Source organism: Dermacentor silvarum, chromosome 1 (genome assembly GCF_013339745.2).
Source record: "Dermacentor silvarum isolate Dsil-2018 chromosome 1, BIME_Dsil_1.4, whole genome shotgun sequence".
In the NCBI taxonomy this organism is placed as follows: Eukaryota; Metazoa; Arthropoda; class Arachnida; order Ixodida; family Ixodidae; genus Dermacentor; species Dermacentor silvarum.
The window spans coordinates 441,947,943-441,966,263 of record NC_051154.1 but is presented as its reverse complement, the minus strand read 5'-3'; the positions used below and the strand labels follow the sequence as shown (position 1 = coordinate 441,966,263).

The 18,321-nt window shown below is 44.7% G+C and overlaps 1 protein-coding gene across 1 annotated transcript in view; it reads left to right on the top strand.

Annotated features, from left to right (window-relative positions):
* The window catches only part of LOC119437733 (collagen alpha-1(XVIII) chain), a 288,239-nt gene that overhangs the window by 59,362 nt on the left and 210,556 nt on the right, over positions 1-18,321 (top strand). The window contains exon 2 of the mRNA XM_037704702.2: positions 7,455-7,706. Coding sequence (XP_037560630.1) covers positions 7,584-7,706 — 123 coding nt within the window. The 5' untranslated portion in view covers positions 7,455-7,583. The remainder of the gene's footprint in view (positions 1-7,454; positions 7,707-18,321) is intronic.

Below are 18,321 nucleotides of genomic sequence, written 5' to 3'. Positions count from 1 at the left end.
CTAAACGTGACACTCCACAAAACAGCTTCGGTATCACCCCTCACCAGCAGGCGAGTGCAATGAGGTAATCATGCGCTTGTATTTCAGTGTCATTCTAAGAATGGCGCATTAATTTCATCTCGATGTTATTCCACATATCAACCGCTTATTGTGAAGGTTGTTAATGAGTGCAGAAGCCTGTGTAGTATGCTTCCATTTACATAATCAATCTAGTATGGTCGCAGCGGCTGAGCTGCTCGACCGATTTCATTGTCGAAGTTTGGACTAATGAACGTATACACAGTATATATAATCCATTTGTTTGCAGTGCAGCGCAAACCACCGAAATCCAAGGGAAGGGGATTGCGGTAGTCTGTTGATTTGAAAGCACGCGCCCGGTATCGAGTTATGTCCTTGCTTCTGACTTTGAGAAATAAAGAGTAATAAGGAACTTTGTCAACAGTGCAGACTGAAATAAAGAGGTTAACGTTTACGACAAGCATACCATTGGACAATGTGGCCGCATCCAAGCCTCGGGACAATGCATAGGCGACCTAATGGGGAAGTCGATAAGGGTCCCGGTGGCCAGACGATAGCTGGTCTAATGACCGGCTACAAACCGAAGGCAGCGTTTCGAGCCAACGACCGGTTGCAACAGATATAGGACAAGGGGGTAAGCGTGCGAGTGCGGTTCGCTCACGTAAGCAGAATGTGTACGCTGCAATGTTTGGGGTAGTCGACAGAAGTGTGCACTTTCATGTATCACATGTATTATGAAAAGTAAACATTGCCATCCACCCGAATGTAGCACGAATCTACAAAGGGAACCCATACGGGTTTCCGTATGGGCTTCCGGACTGGACGAATACAGAACCAGGATGAATTTTGCCTCAATTGCGAAGCGTTGTTTTCTGAGAAACCGGGAAGGGTTTCCTTTATAGCTTCGTGGCACATTTTGTGGGATGTCAATGTTTTACTTTTATGATCCTTCCTACACCTTGCAGGATTCCGAAGAACTGATTTGCCACTGCCATGTATGTGCACGATCGGAAGATGCCCGAAGCGGGTCTCAATTCTAGGGTCTACACAGTGGTATTCCTCGCTGTGACAAACGTATCTTGTTTATGCATAATTGCATTGCCCTGTTACCAAATAGCGCACAGACTACACAACAAAACTTATAAGCCTTCTGAGAAGACAGCTTGTTCAGGCGCGCATCTACTATTTCTTAGAGGGAACTTATGTCATCATGGAGTAATTTCTTTGCGCTGTTCTAATTGTTTCATATTTTTTGGTACCTTGATAGCTGTCAGTTTACCACTTGGAAAAGTGAATTTATTGCCAGTTGGTTTTCTGCGGTACTGTAATTATGGGTGGTTTCGCTTATGAAAATTTTTGTTGAGAGATAGAGAGAGAGGGGTCATAAGGGAATAGCAGGAATGTTAACCAGGCTGAGCCCGGTCGGCTGCAATGCACTGGGGAAAGGGGAACGATATTGAAGGATGAGGAAGGGAGAAGTTCACACTTTGCACTGGTATCCACACAATCAATCAAGCGTTCATCGCTGCGTCAATCACGAGAAGTCATAGAGGTTGGTGCATTTAAAGAAATTCAGCAACCCTTTCGAGGGTTTGTTCATTGCAGGCGCACGAGGCCATGGTCCCAAGATCTCCTCTTCTGTAAAAGGCCTGTCATATAAGTGCCCTAAAGCCGTCCGAATGGCAATCCGCTCACCTTCGTATGTTCGGCAGCCACACTGGAGAAGTTTGATCGTTTCTTCTGCACCACATGTGTTGCAATTGCCACGGTCCGCCATTCTAATTACGAATGAGTGGGCGTTCGTGAAAGAAACTACTTGTCTCTGGCGGCACAGTAAAGTTTCTTCCCGTCGAGTAAAACCGGGCAATAGTCGTAATCTCAAATGTGGGTCCATAGCGTGTAGGCTCCAGTTGGGGAAACTCTGGTGTATTCCAATTTCTTCGAATGATAATAACGGCAAGACCACTGAAGTGCCGTGCTGCATCCGTTCTCGACAATGGTATCGAGGTGCCTTTACGTTAAAACTCGCGGGCTGCTTTGTCGGCACGATCATTTCCAGTAATGTTGCAGTGCTCAGGTAGCCACTGAAATATTATATCGTGGCCTTTGCCCACTGCTTGATGATAGTGTAATTGTATCCCTGCCAACGAGTGTTCGTGTGGGTTGTGACGCAGAGCTGATAAAAGTGATTCGGGGCTGCCTTTGAAACACAGAATATAGTCTAGTCATTTGGTGACTGTTGAAGCACATAAAGTGCTGCACTACGGAGGGCGACTAGTTCAGACTCTGTCCATGTTGCATCGGGACTGATCTTGAACTTCTTGCAGATTGAGAAGTTATTGTAAGGTCATTGTTCAATGCCAACAAATGTTTTTGAAAGCACATTGAGGTTTCGTTAAAACATTATTGGGAATTATGTTAAAACTGTTTATATTTATCGACAACATTTTTTAAACCCCATCGAGTAATTTCAATATGAGAACGTATGGCTTTACTGTTGAAACCATGTTGATTGTCCATATTGTAAGTCAGTTATAACAACGTTAAAGCTGTGTTGGATGTTTGGATGTTGGATTGCCGTTTCTGTGTACATAGAAAGTCCGCAGCAATAATTGTTCAAGCTGCCTTGGCCGTCCATGTTGAAAATGTGTTGATAATCGATTGCAATATTACCATATTTTTTATCCTTGCTAGAACTTACGCTGCTGCTTTCATTGAAATACTGATGATCAACGTTTTATAGCTTTGTAGCTTCGTGCTGCAGTCGGGTGAATCTTAATTTTTCTTTTCATAAACTTTCCTCCACCTTGAGGGTTTCCGTCGAGATTATTTTCCACAGTCAGTGCCTCTGTGCTTCGAGCTGTCCATTATTCGCTCTCGCGCTGCCATCTGCCAGGCTCCTGTTTAGCTCACATGGCAGAGCGACCACCACAGAAATACTTTAGTCTCGGGTTTGATTCCCGGACCAAGACGACTTCAGCTTCAACTGCGAAAATTTCTTGCTGAGAAACCCGTATGAAGTTTCCTTTGAAGGTTCGGGCTACAGTCAGGTGTATGACAATTTTCTCTTTCATGACCTACGTGGCGTCGCTTGACCATTGATGTAGGATTGATATGGTCCTTGTCCATGGTAGGACAGGGGCGAATTTAAATGTAGGTGCCCCTTGTACTGCAAGCCTGGGTCACCCTGAAGTCCGTAGCATACTCGTCTAGAGCTTATATCCGCTGGGGGATCAAGATCGTGCCCTTACGACACCCTGTACTTAACATTTGAGTAAAGCTGCTAACAGCTCGAACTGTTACGCTGGTTTTCGATTGGTTTAACGCAGCAAAGTTAACGAAAATGGAGGCGTAAAATCTATGCGGACAAAGAACACAGAGGACAGGACCTGTCCTTTTTGCATTCCGCTTCCATCGTAAAGAGGCGTCTGCGATTGGGATCGAACCCGGGACTACGTTTATTTTTTTCTCACTAGCGCTATCGTCCAACAGATTGTAATAAACATATTTTGTAAAGGTTCTAGCAGAAATCTTGCTTACGTTGTGGCTTTCGGCTTGAAAATGATTGTTAGCATTTACTTATTTAAAATATGTGTTTTTACGTAGAAGATGTTACAAGCACGGAGGCTAGCATGACAAACGATATGTTCGTTAATGATGGACCGGAGAAGAACGTCGTGACCAGCGCACTTCTTCCTCTTCCATTTATTTTATTTTCCTGCACTCATTATCATTAAATTGACGTACTTCAAATAGGTTATAACTTATAATGTAGGTAAGTATTCAGTCTTTCTGAACCTTTTTCATATGTCATTATGAGCTGCAGTAGTAACAGACAAAGGATAACCTAGCATTATCTCTTATAGACCACCGATAACATGAACAAGCTTGCGCAAGAAGAAGAAATGCTGGATTTTAATGTCTCCAGGTATTGCGAACATGCGAGTTTGCGTGAACCAGTATGACATACTTACGTTTATTGGCACCCTACAAGTGCGTCGAAGAATAAAAAATAAAGAAACATGATGCTACGATAAGTTCGTTCGATACGCGTGTTGCAGTTGCGACAGTTCGGACTTTACATTGTTACAACACTGGGGCAACAGTGAGTACCGGGACCCACTCGCATTTGCTTTGTCTTGTTCGCTGAAACCCGCTCTGAAAGATGTCTCGAAACAAACCTTTTCGCCGCGTTTGTTCAACGTGCGTTGAGATCAATATCGGAAAACTTCTCCGTTACGCCTCTTCACAATCGAAGTTTGTTTTAAGACGTGGCAGTTTGCACAAGAGTGCCGCAGACTAAACGCAGCATTTCGCAAGTTCTGCAGACTAAAAGCGGTTTGCAAGTCGGTAGCAAGTATGCAGGCCTGCCAGTCCTGCAGGCTTGCCAGTCCTGCAGACACAAACACTTTTTCTGGGCTCAATGCGTTTTCTTGCTAAATATAATGGGTCGATTGTGGAGTATCATTACGAACCCCACCAACATTTTAACTTTTTCTTTTCGCTTCCGAATATATGTTTTGATCGTATTAATATAAATTCTGAAATTTTACGTGTCAAAACCACGATATGATTGTGAGGCCTGCCGTAGTAGGGGGGACTCCGCATTCATTTTCACCACTTCGGGTTCTTTAAAGTGCTCCTGTATCTAAGCAAATGCGTTTTCGCATATCGCTCCCATCTAAATGCGGCCAACGCGGCCGGGAATGAACTCGCGACCTTAAGATCAGCACCGCAACACCACAGACACTAAGCTATCGCGGTGGGCAGGTACTTAGCGTATTACATATATGGTCGTAGAGTCATGGTTTGGCGTGCTGCTACTTCCAATTCATCCATCGGCACCAGCTTTCAGAACAGTTGGTTCAAGTTAAAGCGTACATGGGAGAAAGACAGGCTCTGCAAGAGAAATGCCAAGGGGAGTTGAAATTACCTTTGTATTTAGCACTACACAGTCCTTGGAAGAAGTGTTGTGCTAATGGAGGAGCCAAGAAGTACTTATTGGAAGGATGGAAAGTCGATCAATTTTGTACTATTTAGTGTTATCATTGCGCGAAGAAAAATGGGGACAAGCGAGGATGCACACAAGACAAGCGCGGACTCTCAACTGGCGTATTCTGAAAGGTGCTACAAATAAATAATTTATCGAGGTACACGTGTTATCATATCTAAGGCGGAACGAAAGCGGAAACAAAAACAAAATACTACACGTCACAAAACAATATTTTCCACATGTAGGCATATTGTCTATCGCGCTACACAGATGCGAAACATTATTGACGGCTGGCTTATGTATTCTGCATTCTTTAGACCGCGAGACAGCAGAAGCATTCTATATTAGAAAACTAATAGAAAAATGTATATAAGCCAACCATCAATAGTCCTCGAAGATAAGGAGTTTTCGTAACTGTGTAGCACGATACGTTGAATCCCGATACGTGGAAAATATTCTTTTGGGACGTATAACAATCGTTTGTTTACCCGTTCGTTGCGCCTTCGATATGATGACACGTGTATCGCGGTAAACCATTTATTTGTAGCATTTTTCACAATACACCAGCTGTTAGTTGGCGCTTGTGTTCAGAATGAATGAATGAATTGTGGGGTTTTTCGTGCTAAAACCACGATTTGATTGTGAGGCACACATAGTTGGGGACTCCGGATTAATTTTGACCACCAGGGGATCTTTAACGTCCCCAATGCACAGGACACCAGCGTTATTGCATTTCACCCGCATCGAAATGCTGCTGCAGCGGCCGGGATTTGATCCGGCGACCTCGTGCTTAGCATGCACATCATAGCCGCTAAGCCACCGTGGCGGGTGCGCTTGTGCTATGTGCTTCCTCACATGACCCCGCGTTCTTTCGAGCAGTAATAACATGGAGTGCTGAAAACCTGCACGAGTAAATATTTGGGAGGTACCACTGTGTTTGATGCAAAGCGGTTTGCAGGATCGTTGGTTAGATCCTCTTCAGTTCCTATCAGTGAGCACAGAAGGCTACCATATCGATTCGTGCGTAATTTTCTTTCTAGTTTTTCTTATATCAACCAATGCTTTAGTTAGATAAAGAAACTGGTATTGGTGAAGAGGACGAGCAACTTGGTGATGTCTTTCATTGTCTTATATTAGTATCATTGCACATAAAAAACAAGAACAAAAGATTTGTGCTCGTGGTCATCTGCTTCGAGTTCCAATACCAGCCGAACGCTGACTGTCGGAATTTTTTTTATTTTATTTTTTATTTAGTTCGGGGACCGTTTATAAGACCTCCAATGCTGAATTCAATTTGTTAAACCTTTGCTTTAGTGAGCTGCAGCAAAGGCTGCCTTGAGAGAATGACAGTGATAGCGACAGCGGTGATGCTAATAATAGTGACGACAGCAGCAATAATAATAGCTTTTTAGTATTCCGTAATAGCGGCAAACGAAACAATTTCACGTAGATACTAGGGTTGCATGCACTCTCTATTCAGGAGGTATCATGCGCGCCCTCTTTTACACGTATCGCTAAAGACAACAGCACACACTGTCTTCCTTTGTTGTCCCGCTAGTGTGCGCTATACATCTTCTATTGACGATACTTTTATGACTAGCAGTTCAGACAAAGTAATCAATTTTTTGAAAGACAACACTCATGAGAGCTTACCGTGCCTTTCGTTTGACATTATTTATCTGTTTTACTCTTTACCGCATCAAGAGCTGTGTGAATGCGTGGAGGGCGCCATTGACATCACGGTGTGGTGAGATTTCAGAATGAAGCCGGTCTAACCGTTAATCAGTTCCTAGAACATTTAAAGTTGCATTTGTCATCTATGTTCGCCGCTTGGGGTGATTCAATATTCATACAGAAAGAAGGCGTTTGCATAGCGTCTTGCCTCATCCCAATTTTAAGTGGCATATATTTTCGTTCAACATGACCATGTACCAGCTAGCCTGGTCGAGGCACTTTGCGAACACACGCCAAGTGCCTCGAGCGGCCAGTCGCGCGGCAATTTTGCGTGTATTTGGGGACTTTTTCACGCTAAGAAGAACACTTTTATGCTACACGTATTGAAAAATAGAAAGCTGTATCGGGAGTTTTTTATGTTGGTCTACAATTTTCTCATTGACATATTTCGTCTAATTATAATATTTGCGAAGTTGATTAATTATTTAGTACTAATTATGTAATCAGACGGAATGCAAAAAAAAAACAATCTGAATATCTCCAAGAGATGGCAAACAACATTACCTTGTTTCTGACCAGCTACGTGGCATTTGCATATTTTTGCAAATCTTGGCGCATGATAGTTGGGACACCTTGTATAACGCCACTTTATTCCAGGTTTAGAATCGCCGTACAATCCATTTACTGTTTCGGCACTTCAGTGCCAAGTACTGCAGCGAATCACTTTCGTTCTAAGAGAGAAAATGCGCCTCTGGTTCACCCTTTACAGGAGTCGTGCAGCAGTGGAGACGCGTGGAAAGCGATGACGCCTGTGGGCTGCGGTGCTAGGAGGCCCGAGTGAGCCCAGTCGAGGCTGAGAGAAGAGAGATCGGGACTCGTTGTCAGTATTAAGTACACTATGATGGTGGCCTGGACGCGCTTCGTGGTGTTTCGGGAGGTGTGCTTGGCGGCCATTTTGGTGGCGGCAGCAGCAGCAATCTTGGTGGCCCCACTAGCCTCCGCGTCGGATCTTCCTGCTGAGGTAAGACGAATCTCCATTTGCTTCACCTTTCGAAAGCCCAAATCCCCGGCTGTACTTCCCGGATTTGGCTGGGGAGTTATTAGGAATTTTATAAGTGGAGTGGGAAGGAGCAAAATAAAGAAAATAATTAGAACATTCATTTCTGAGTCAAAGTAGGTTACCACAGAAGCTGGAGCCACTCATGGTTTTAGGAACACCGAAAGTAGCCACAAATAGATTTGCATGTGTATCAGCTTAAAGGTGTTGAAATGTATTGAAAGGCGTATCAGCGGTTGCCCATCCGCAGAGTTTGAGCCACTATTCCTTTCCCAGAGTTCCTTGCTCGTTCTGAACGCCTTAGTGGATTGTAAGCCATACAATTTCTCTAGCGGTTTAACTTACGGCGCTCCATTGAATTCTTGGTCGTCGAAGCAGCCATCGCTCCTGATGGAGGCATGCAGCGTTGTCATACATGTCAATGAAGCATCAGATTTAGCCACGAGAAGCTCGCGCACGTTGGATGCAATAAGGATTCATGAAACATCTATAAAACCGATTGGACGCGTCCGAGGGTTGATGCACGAGTGAGGGGATCCTATATGCTGCCTGAAGCAACGCCATTCCAATGCAATGGCAAGTGCTTGTCGGCTAAAAAGATAGCACTCTCTATGCAACGTAATGGTGGCGCTATCTGTCGCCGCGTGGCGTATTTTGTTATCTTTTTCTTGAGCAGTGACAGGTGGCGGCGCCGTTGCCGTGACACAGCGAGCTGCCCTTGTGTTACCATAGGCTAGGCCTTCATGCCTCGATGTCGATGACCAATGTCAATAAAACCAATGAGATAGCACCGTAACTTTGCTGCCAATGTTAAATAACGCGTAACGAAAGTCTACAACGCCATTAACTTCTCATAAAAAGGGCAAACGGGTTAGAAATGGTTACCCGTTAAGCCGGCAGCGGGCCAAATGTCACCGTGTCAGGCGATAACGGGATTTTCGTTGCATCCGTAAGACTGCGGTGAGCCTTTAGGAAACTGCTTCTGCGGTAAAAAAAGTGCCTAATAAATTTGGTATATTGTACTGGCGCATAGGTAATAAATTAACATGGAAGGAATGAACATAGACGTAACGAATGAAACCGGAACTAAAATTATTTCAGAAGCAGCAATTGAAGTGGTAGATAAGGCACTAGGGCATCAAGTAGGTAAGCTCTCCCAATGATCCAAGGACCTAATGAAGGAACGACAAAATATGACAGTTTCGAACTCACGAGATGATATAGAATTCGCTGAACTGTCACAATTGATAACAAGGGGAAAGTAAGTGATATCCGAAACTATAGCGTCGGGAAGATTGAGGAAGCAGTAAAAAATGGGCGCAGCATGAAATCAGTGCGAAGAAAACTTGGCATATGACAGTGCAAGATGTATGCAGTAAAAGAGAAACAGGGTAATGTCACCAGAAATTTCGATGATATACTAAAGGCAACAGATGACTCTATATGGACCTTTGCAGCACCCAGAGCAGCCACCCAACCTTGATAGGAAGTATACAGGGACAAACGGGCCACAGAAGTTCTATGTGTAACTAGCGATGAAATTAGAAGGGCATTGCAAGATATGTCCCGGAGAAAAGCGGCCTGAGAAGATTAAATAACAGTCGGTTTAATCTAAGATGGTAGGAATATTATACTTGAAAAGCTTGCTACCCTTTGTACGCAATGCCTCGTGACTTCAACGGTACCAGAAAGTTCAACGGTACCAGATATACCTCCACGGTACCAGATATATAAGAAGGCAGATATTAAAGCATGCACGAAATAATTGCGCATTCGCTTGCTTTCAATATTGTATAAAATATTTACCACGGCAATTTCCGACAGACTCAAGGCAACACTGGACTTCATTCAGTCAACCAAAAGACCAGGCTGGCTTCAGGAAGGGGTATTTTGTAATTAATAACATCCATGCCATCACTCAGGTAATTGAGCAATCAATGGAGTGCAACCAACCTCTCCATTTGGTTTTCATAGATTATGAAAAGGCATTTGATTAAGTAGCGAAAGCAAGAGCCATAGAGACATTGCGTATTCAAGACTCCACATCTGCCTTGTTTCTCCACAAGAAAAGTAGAAAATTACATATCACAAAAGGGATCAGGCAAGGACACAAAATCTCTCCAATGCTAGTCACTGCATGCTTAGAAGTAGTAGTCAAGCTATTAGGCTGGAAAGAATTAGGAGCGAAGATCAACGGCGAATATCTCAACAACCCTCTGTTTGCAGATGACATTGGCCTGTTCATCCGCACTGTGGATGAACTGCAACAAATTATTGAGGACCTTAACCGAGAAAATGTAAAGAGTAGGTTTGAAAATTATTACGCAGAAGAGAAAGGTATGTATAGTACCCTAGCAAGTGAACAAGAATTTATGATTGACAGTCAGCCTCTAGAATCTGCAAGAGTATACGTTTACTAGGTCAGCTATCATAGAAACCCCTCATCATGAGAAGGCAATGTACAGAAGAATAAAATTGGGTTGGAATGCATACGGCAGGCATAACAAAATCCTGTCTGGGAGCTTAACACTGTCGTTGAAAAGAAAAGTCTACAAGCATTGCATTCTACCGGTGCTAACACATGGGGCAGAAACTTGGAGCTTAGCAAAGAAGCTCGAGAGGAAGTTAAGGATCGCGTAAGGAGCGATGGAACGAACAAATATTAGGCGTATAACGTAAAGGGACAGGAAGAGAGTGGTGTGGATCAGACACCAAACGTAAATAGAAGATATTCTAGTTTACATTAAAACAAAAAAACTGGATCTGGCCGTAACAAAGCGCGTAAATTGGAGCTGGCCATAACGTAACGAAGTGCGTGTAATTAACTAGTCGTAATGAAAGGAATTTTCCAGTGATTTTGTATTTAATCATTACTTTGCTGACTCGGCAATGGCGCACTGTAATTTAATTACATTTTCAGTAACCAATTACGCGTAACTGGTTACAGCTTGTCTCGCCAATAACGAGACAAGCTGTAACAAGCGAGGCAGATTTGAAAACCGGAAATTGGTGGGAATCGCATTAGAACGCCCGAGGTCGCGCCACACAGCATTCTCGCAAATGCGCATGTTCAGACAGGCAAAACCGGGGGCTCAGTATTTGTTTCTTGATCTTAACGACTCCACCAGATGTTGAGCGATGAATTGAGCACGTGCTGCTATGTCTCAATAGCGAAGTCCGCTTAGGACGAAAATGCGAGGAAATCACATACGGCCGATTTTTTCTGCTTTTCAATAGCCCAACCGGGAGCGTTTTCTCCCAAATCCCAGCGACAATGAAGCGCTGATTTTCATAGCTAAAGGGCCCAGATGCTGAGTAACCGCATTGTGCACGAGATCCCTATACGTTACAATACCGCCCTGCCCTCCGGCGTGCACATTGAGTGAACTGGCTGACCTCCCTGTCTTTCCCTTTCTTTTTCATCTTCGAACGAGTTTTCAGTGACACTGCTGATGTCTGAACAATAAACACGCGGAACGATGACCAACAAAATGTTTGAAATGAAAGTGTTAGTGCAGATAAGCAATGCATGGAGGGCTGCAAAGGCCGCACTGAAAGAGCCAGGCCAGCTCCTTCTGTTTGCTGTATCCATGTAATGTTAATAAGTTCGGAGGAAAGTAACGTGGAAATAATCCAATATTATTGAGTAATTTCTCAAATAATTTCGTGGGTCAGTAATTTGTAACTGTAACCAATTACATTTTCGAAGGAAGTAATTTTAATCCGCGTTTTGTATCAGACTGTGGCGCCACCATAGCAGGCGCCGCGAAAAACAAAATGTACTGCAACGGAGCACCGCGGGACGAACTGCGGCAGTCTACAAGAAGTGAACTAAAGTGTTTTTGGGCGTTTATCAGTCGATTTTTGTAATTTACGTTTTGCACCACTGGAAGTTTCGTGTGCAGGACACCGATGCTGACAACGACACCGGTGCGACCGACAACCGCTAGTCGTCACAGTGGGAAGACGGGCTTTCGTGCAGCTATACGCCTAGAAAACCAGTCACTGCGTGATGGGCCGCTGAACGAATACATAGTACCATAACGCGATTGCGACAACCCATATGCTTGCATAATTATTTTTAGTCGTGCTCAATATGAATGCAAGCATCCTTCGAAAGTTGAAATACATGAGCTTGAGCACTCGCCAGCGGCATACATCGAGTTTGAGCCGAGGTCGATTCCGCTCAGTGGATGTTATAGCCACAGCCGAGTTCATGCATTTGCAACTGTTAGGCTAGCACTGAACCTACGCAATAGGACAGTAAAAGCTACTCCTATAGTTCAGTTCAGTTACCATAGCTCTTTAAAGGGGTGATAGTGCGTGCAAAGTGCTTATAAAACACTATAACATACGTGCCAGAACGGCGCAATTGTCCTTAATTATTTACAATAGGATATTGAACAAGGTATAAGTAACATGTGCAATTCTGCTCTGAAAACAGGACGTCTGTTGCAGGCTGCGTCAAAGTACAGCAGATACACAGATACAGCAATATCGAACCATGCCGCCGCTATCAGCACAGAAAGCTGCCCCACATGACATTTCTTTTTCTCATGGCAAACGTCTATGTACACTATACTAGACCGGCGGACAATTGGTTCATCACCATGAGAAACAACGCTTGATGTCGGAGCGACGCAAGGAACCGTACGGTCTCCGAGCTGTGTGCTACACTTGTGCCCCTCGCTTTTATGCGGTCTTTGGTTTGAAAAACTACAAAACCCAACATTTGAAGACGTGTACACAAGAGGAGAGAAAGTGGACAACCACGCACGCTGGGACTAGCAACATAGCTTAGTGAAACACATGGGTCGAAAGGAAACCAAAGCGCTTTTTGTCGTTCTTCAAGCTATGTACATACCAACAGGCTCAGCACCAGACTCTTCTACGTTAAGGCATTTGGTTGTAGTTTCTCGTGACCTGCTTACAAGGTCGGCCCCATTAATATTGTTATGTTCATAAAAGTTTCCATATAAGCGCTGGGTTTTTCAAATTGGAGCGCTTACCGCTGTACTAGAGCCGCTCGCACATCGTTTTTAAAACGCAAGCGGTTCATTAAACGTGCAACACAACGTTTCGAAGGCTCGAACAGTCTGTGCGTTCGCACTGACGTTCGAAATCGAGAAAATGCGTCTTGTTCGAAGGGCTCGTCGTGTACATGAGTGGCTCCAGCTTTCTGATCTATGCCGTCCAGGTTTCTAGCGTTATCGCTCACGCTGCCGTGTTGACCGCGTTCAACGTCAGTTGGCATTGCAGAATGGAAACGAACGCTGCGGGCGGCACTCGTATAGATCTCTGATTAAAGGTCAGCAAATACCGCGGACGGCCGCCGGCACAAGCCGGTGGCCGTATCTGCAGCGTGTACATGCTCGAGGAAATCGAACGGCGCAGCGCAGATCGTAAACCCGACGTTGAACCTTAACCATGGCTTCATCGACTATATAGCGCTTACTGTTTGGAAGGAGGCTACAGTGAACACGGATACACCGATGCTGCCTGCACACTGTGCACGTTCAGCGACCTATTTAGGCTTCTGTCTGGACTGTCGTGCTGCACAAAAATGGTGATCTCGACAAGCATATTTTTCCTTGTGTGTGCCCCTTTAGGAGGGCATGTGCACCTGGCCGGGAAGGACAGGCTTCGAACACGCAGTGCAATAATACCCACGGTGCCACCTTCTTCATCCTAGTGTGACGTCTAAGCCACCTCCTCGCCGTGGAGACCACGTAGCAAGAAATCGTGGACACGTACACTGGCGAGGTCACCACGTGTTCTGTGTTTCTCGATGAGTGGCCTCGTGGCTATTGGCAGGAGAAGTTTAACGACGCAGGTGTTTCTGAGAGCCCGCTTCGAGCTTTTAAATTAAATTATGGGGTTTTACGTGCCAAAACCAGTTCTGATTATGAGGCACGCCGTAGTGGGGGACTCCGGAAATTTTGACCACCTGGGGTTCTTTAACGTGCACCTAAATTTAAGTACGCGGCTGTTTTCGCATTTCGCCCCCATCGAAATGCAGCCGCCGTGGCCGGGATTCGATCCCGCGACCTCGTGCTCAGCAGCCCAACACCATAGCCACTGAGCAACCACGGCGGGTGCTTCGAGCTTTTAATAGCGGTCACTTGAGCGATGCGCAAGTAGGTGTATCAACAACGCTTCCGCAAGCTTTCTCTCGCGATTTACCTTTCTCTCCACGCTGTTTCTAGAAAAGGAAATCTAGAAAAGTGTTTAACATTTGTGCAACCCACTTTAAGAGTTCCCCGGAGCGGCGCCTGGTGGAGTGCAGGCGTTTGGTGAGTTGCACTACCACTGATCAAAGTACGCGTAGGATTTAGACTAGAATGAAAGACTGGGTTAGTCGGCGTATTTTAAAGGTAAGAACGTTTAGGGTGTTCAAACACACCAGGAAACAAACCCGCACTAAACCACAGGCGCCTAGCGCTGCGTGGCTGAGCCTTGAGCATTATACGGTGAGAAGCATAGACCCAGTGGCTCCGCTTATATATATATAGTCGATTAGAAGTGTACGCTGAACCCGCAGAAATAATCATGAAGGAAACATTCACACGTTCAACAACAAAACTATAACTATTTTACTAACGTTCCTGCCCGTGTATATATATACAGGGTGTTTCAGCGAACACTTTCCAAAATGTGAAATTCCAGTTAATTTTGTGCTTCAATGCAAAAAGCGACGTTTTGTTCAGAACCTAACTGGAATGCCAATGCATTTATAGGCAAAGTTCGGGAATTATTTCTCGAAACTGGTGTCATCCCGAGAATTCCTTCCAAGTGGATCCGCCTTGCGAACTCCACGGCTACAATTTGTAAATTGCAATGTGGGCCATCAGGTAATTAGTTAAAAACCTAATTGGTCATTTTTTCTCATTTAGTCGATTATGCATTTCATTTTTCTTGCGCAAGTAATGTCCGCCTCTTCGAGTAGACCAGCTCATTAACTAGAATTGGGCTATCTGCCCCAGGCAACCTTACATAAATTTTGAACGTGTTCGCTGAAACTACCTGTATGTATATGCACACCCATCTCTAAAAAATCTTGAGAATCGCACCTGATTCGAGATATTCATCAAATTCGAACAGTTTTAACAGAGCGCCGCTTAGGCTCCGCTCCGCTCAGATTTCACGCTCTGAAATACTGCAGGGAACTGCGTAGATTTCGCATTTGATAAGCGCGTCTTGCCGAGACGCGAGCGGCGTGCTATCAACTCGGCTGCAAAACGATGAAGAGGCCAAGTAGACACGCTGTCACGCTCCGCTCAGTTGGCTTTGTAGCGTTGCGAGGGATGCGGTCTTCGTTCCGCTGCCGGTATAAGCGCTGTGCGCAAGCGCAATAGCGTTCCCGCTATGCGGTTGTGTGGCATTTGCTGAGCATATTCCCGTCTGAGCTGAGCGGACCGCAAGCGCTCAGCTAAAATACTCTAATATAAAGACTGAGCGCATCCCGCTGCGCGTCCGACGACAACGCCCCGTAAAGAAGTGTGGGGTGAAGCTTGAATGATAGCATTCCATCGCAAATTATGACCCGACACAAAGGCGCACATGCTTGCCAGGCAAAGTGTGCCGTATCAGTAGCTGCTGCGACTTGCCGATACGTTCGGTTTCAAACTTCTTCGCGCTTGACGTCACGGGGCGTTTCGGTCTGACATGATAGCGGGCCGCCTTTTCTGCGCTCCCGCGGCGCTGCGTTTCGATATTTCCTAGATTACCGTTGAAATTCGATGATAAATATCTCAAATTAGGTGCGAAATGCAGGCCACCGAGAGGCTACCAGCTTCGCTGCAAAATATATCAATGGCCTACCTTGAAGGGATCCGCCAAACTGTGACTACATTGATCCCGGGATCAGTCGCAAGTGACGGCATTATCCGTGAAGTAAGACTCTGCATATGCCGAACCCAGTCACTGATTTATATGTTTCGAATATTTGGGAACAGTTCGCAGATTTACCTAAAGACCTGGAAAATCGGGGCCCCTTTGTGCTAATAAGAGGCGATGAACACTGTTTGAACAGTGAGGGTGACCATGCAGCTAACAGGTCAACGAGCTCAATGTATACAAAAGACTGAAAAATAAATGCCGACACTCATCGAAGTGATAGGAATTGTTTGTGTTAGCTCGGATGCTATGGGATTAGATAACTTCGCTCTTTGGCAAAGCTCAGGTGACGCGTGAAAGACGAACATCACAGTCAACTGAATTTCAATTTTGGCAAGATTGGAAGCAGGTTGTCCGGTGTCATCTGCCACTATGATGTGTTCTGCAGTGGCTAGATCACTACTTGAGCAAACAGTGCCATCAGACAACTATACAGCTTTCTTCGGTGCCCAATGTTATGGAAGATACGGTGCACATTGGAAGGGCCTGACACTATTGTCAGTGCTCTTGCGAGTACAAAGTACAAATTTACATTAGGGTTACTTTGCAGTATCATTGACAAAGGGAAGTGATCGAGTATTAAAAACAATGCACACGGTGTTCCAATTGGACCTGTATTTTTATAAACTGCATCTTTGAGAGAATATCGAACGCTGGATATGCTAAGCACACATTTGTCGTTCTCGTAAACCAATGAAAAGAACTGAACTGGACAACAAAACGTAAAAGCTGACACTGTTAAAAGCCGCTTTCTTGCTGTCGATGCATATAAGCTTCGTTCAAAATGTACTATGTTGAGAAATCGATGTTACACAGTCCTCGAGAGGGCCCGTGGGGCAATGCAATTACCTACGGCTGGTAGCTAGTTGATCACCTTGGTGTAACTTCTTAAATTTAATATAATAAGGTTTCCGAAGCTCCACACGACCACAACGTAGAGCTTTTTAGCCCTTAGCTCTGGCTGTACACTCTCCATGGTGCAATGGGATTTGTATTTTATTTATGGTGCAGGTGTTTTGCATACACGCAATGGTATGAGGCACTTTTTTCATGCAGTGGACCTTTTCGAATATTGTCCAGCTGTCGTTACAGCAGTGCGCAACTGTCCAAAACACGGCGGTCAACGCATTGTCAAAATCGTGATTGCTATGCACTCATTCGATCGTTCATGCATTTGCGCAATTCCGTCTTATCTTATTCAGCACGAGAAAGCATGGAACAACGTGTACGAGCCGCAGAGTAATCAACTCCGACATTGTGCTGGACATCATATATTGTGCGATGGCGCTTTGCAGGATACCTTTGTGGATGAATTTCAAAAGGGTATAGTATCAGTGCTGCCGACCATGGTGTAAAGTTTTCCCGGCATTTTTGCTACTTGGTAGGGCTGTAAGGCCGTGCAGTTTTTGGACAAAGCTTTGGGTATTTTTTTCCACAGCCTGGTATTCTTTAAGGACTTCTGAAGAGTACCATAGGAAGCGTCATAAACTGCACTAAACCTGGCCAGCCGTACCCGCTGAAGCTAAAGGTACAACATGCTTAAATCAATACAATTTGTCCACAAAAACATGCTTAAATCAATGCAATTTGTCCACAAGATCTTCCAGTTCGCTGCCAGTTGCTTTGTTTGATAGCTACAGTCTAGCTTCAGAAAAGACTACCAGTTTCTGAACACTTTTTTTTTCCACGCAAATAGTTTCATTGCTCCACGAAGCCCTTAGCTTTGTTGCCAGAAGGAAGCTGTACCAGTGCTGCCCACACTTCAGAAACATTATGCTTTCTCGCATAATTCATGAAGGAGTTTTCAAGTGTGGCGAACGCTGCCTTCGTGTGCTACTAGCATTGAGAGAGTCACACTGGCAACAGAATCAACCGCGGCATTCTGGGTGGAAATCAGAGACGTGAAATTATCCCCCTACACCACCTGGTTTATCACATATGACATACACAGAACTACTTCTACAAGCTTACTAAAATAAAAACAATGAACTACTTGCATATTCACCCGGAATCTGTGTCATGCCTAGCAATGAAGTACATACATAGCGACCGTAATTATAGAAATAGCTTTTTGATTTATTTTTTCCCCTAAGATTGTAAACCGGCCGCTCATCGCCTAAAGTTCCTCAGTAAACTTTAAAAAAATATACAGGGGCGTATGTTTGCTGTGTTTCAACCTACTGTTATATCTTGAACGGGAAATATTTTCAGGTTGTTCTGCAAGGCCACCAGTAATTGCTGTATTATACAACATACAGCTTGCAGTTTTCGTGAGCAAGGGACAGTGAAGTCAGAGAAAGCACAGTAGAAGTTAATCGTTATCTTTAGTTGAAATGTATGAATAATAGTAATGACAGTGTGCAAAACTTGCTGCAGGCGGAAGCCCGAGCCACGCCTTCCGCATTACTCGTGCGGAAGACGCGTGCGGAAAGACGCAGCGACGCCACGGCATCTTTCTCACTCTTCTTAATACTTTGGGAGCATGTGCGCAATATTAGCGCTTTCAGTGTTAGCCAGCGTGGCTCGAGGTTCAAGGTGGCGGATGTCTTTTAACCGCAAATGTCACGTATACTACTGCGTGAGCAGGCAGCTGGTCAATAATCCATGTAGTATGCGGGGTGATAATTTTTAAGTTTGCCGGAATATTGAAAGATCGAATGCTGCAGATAACATAATTCTAGTG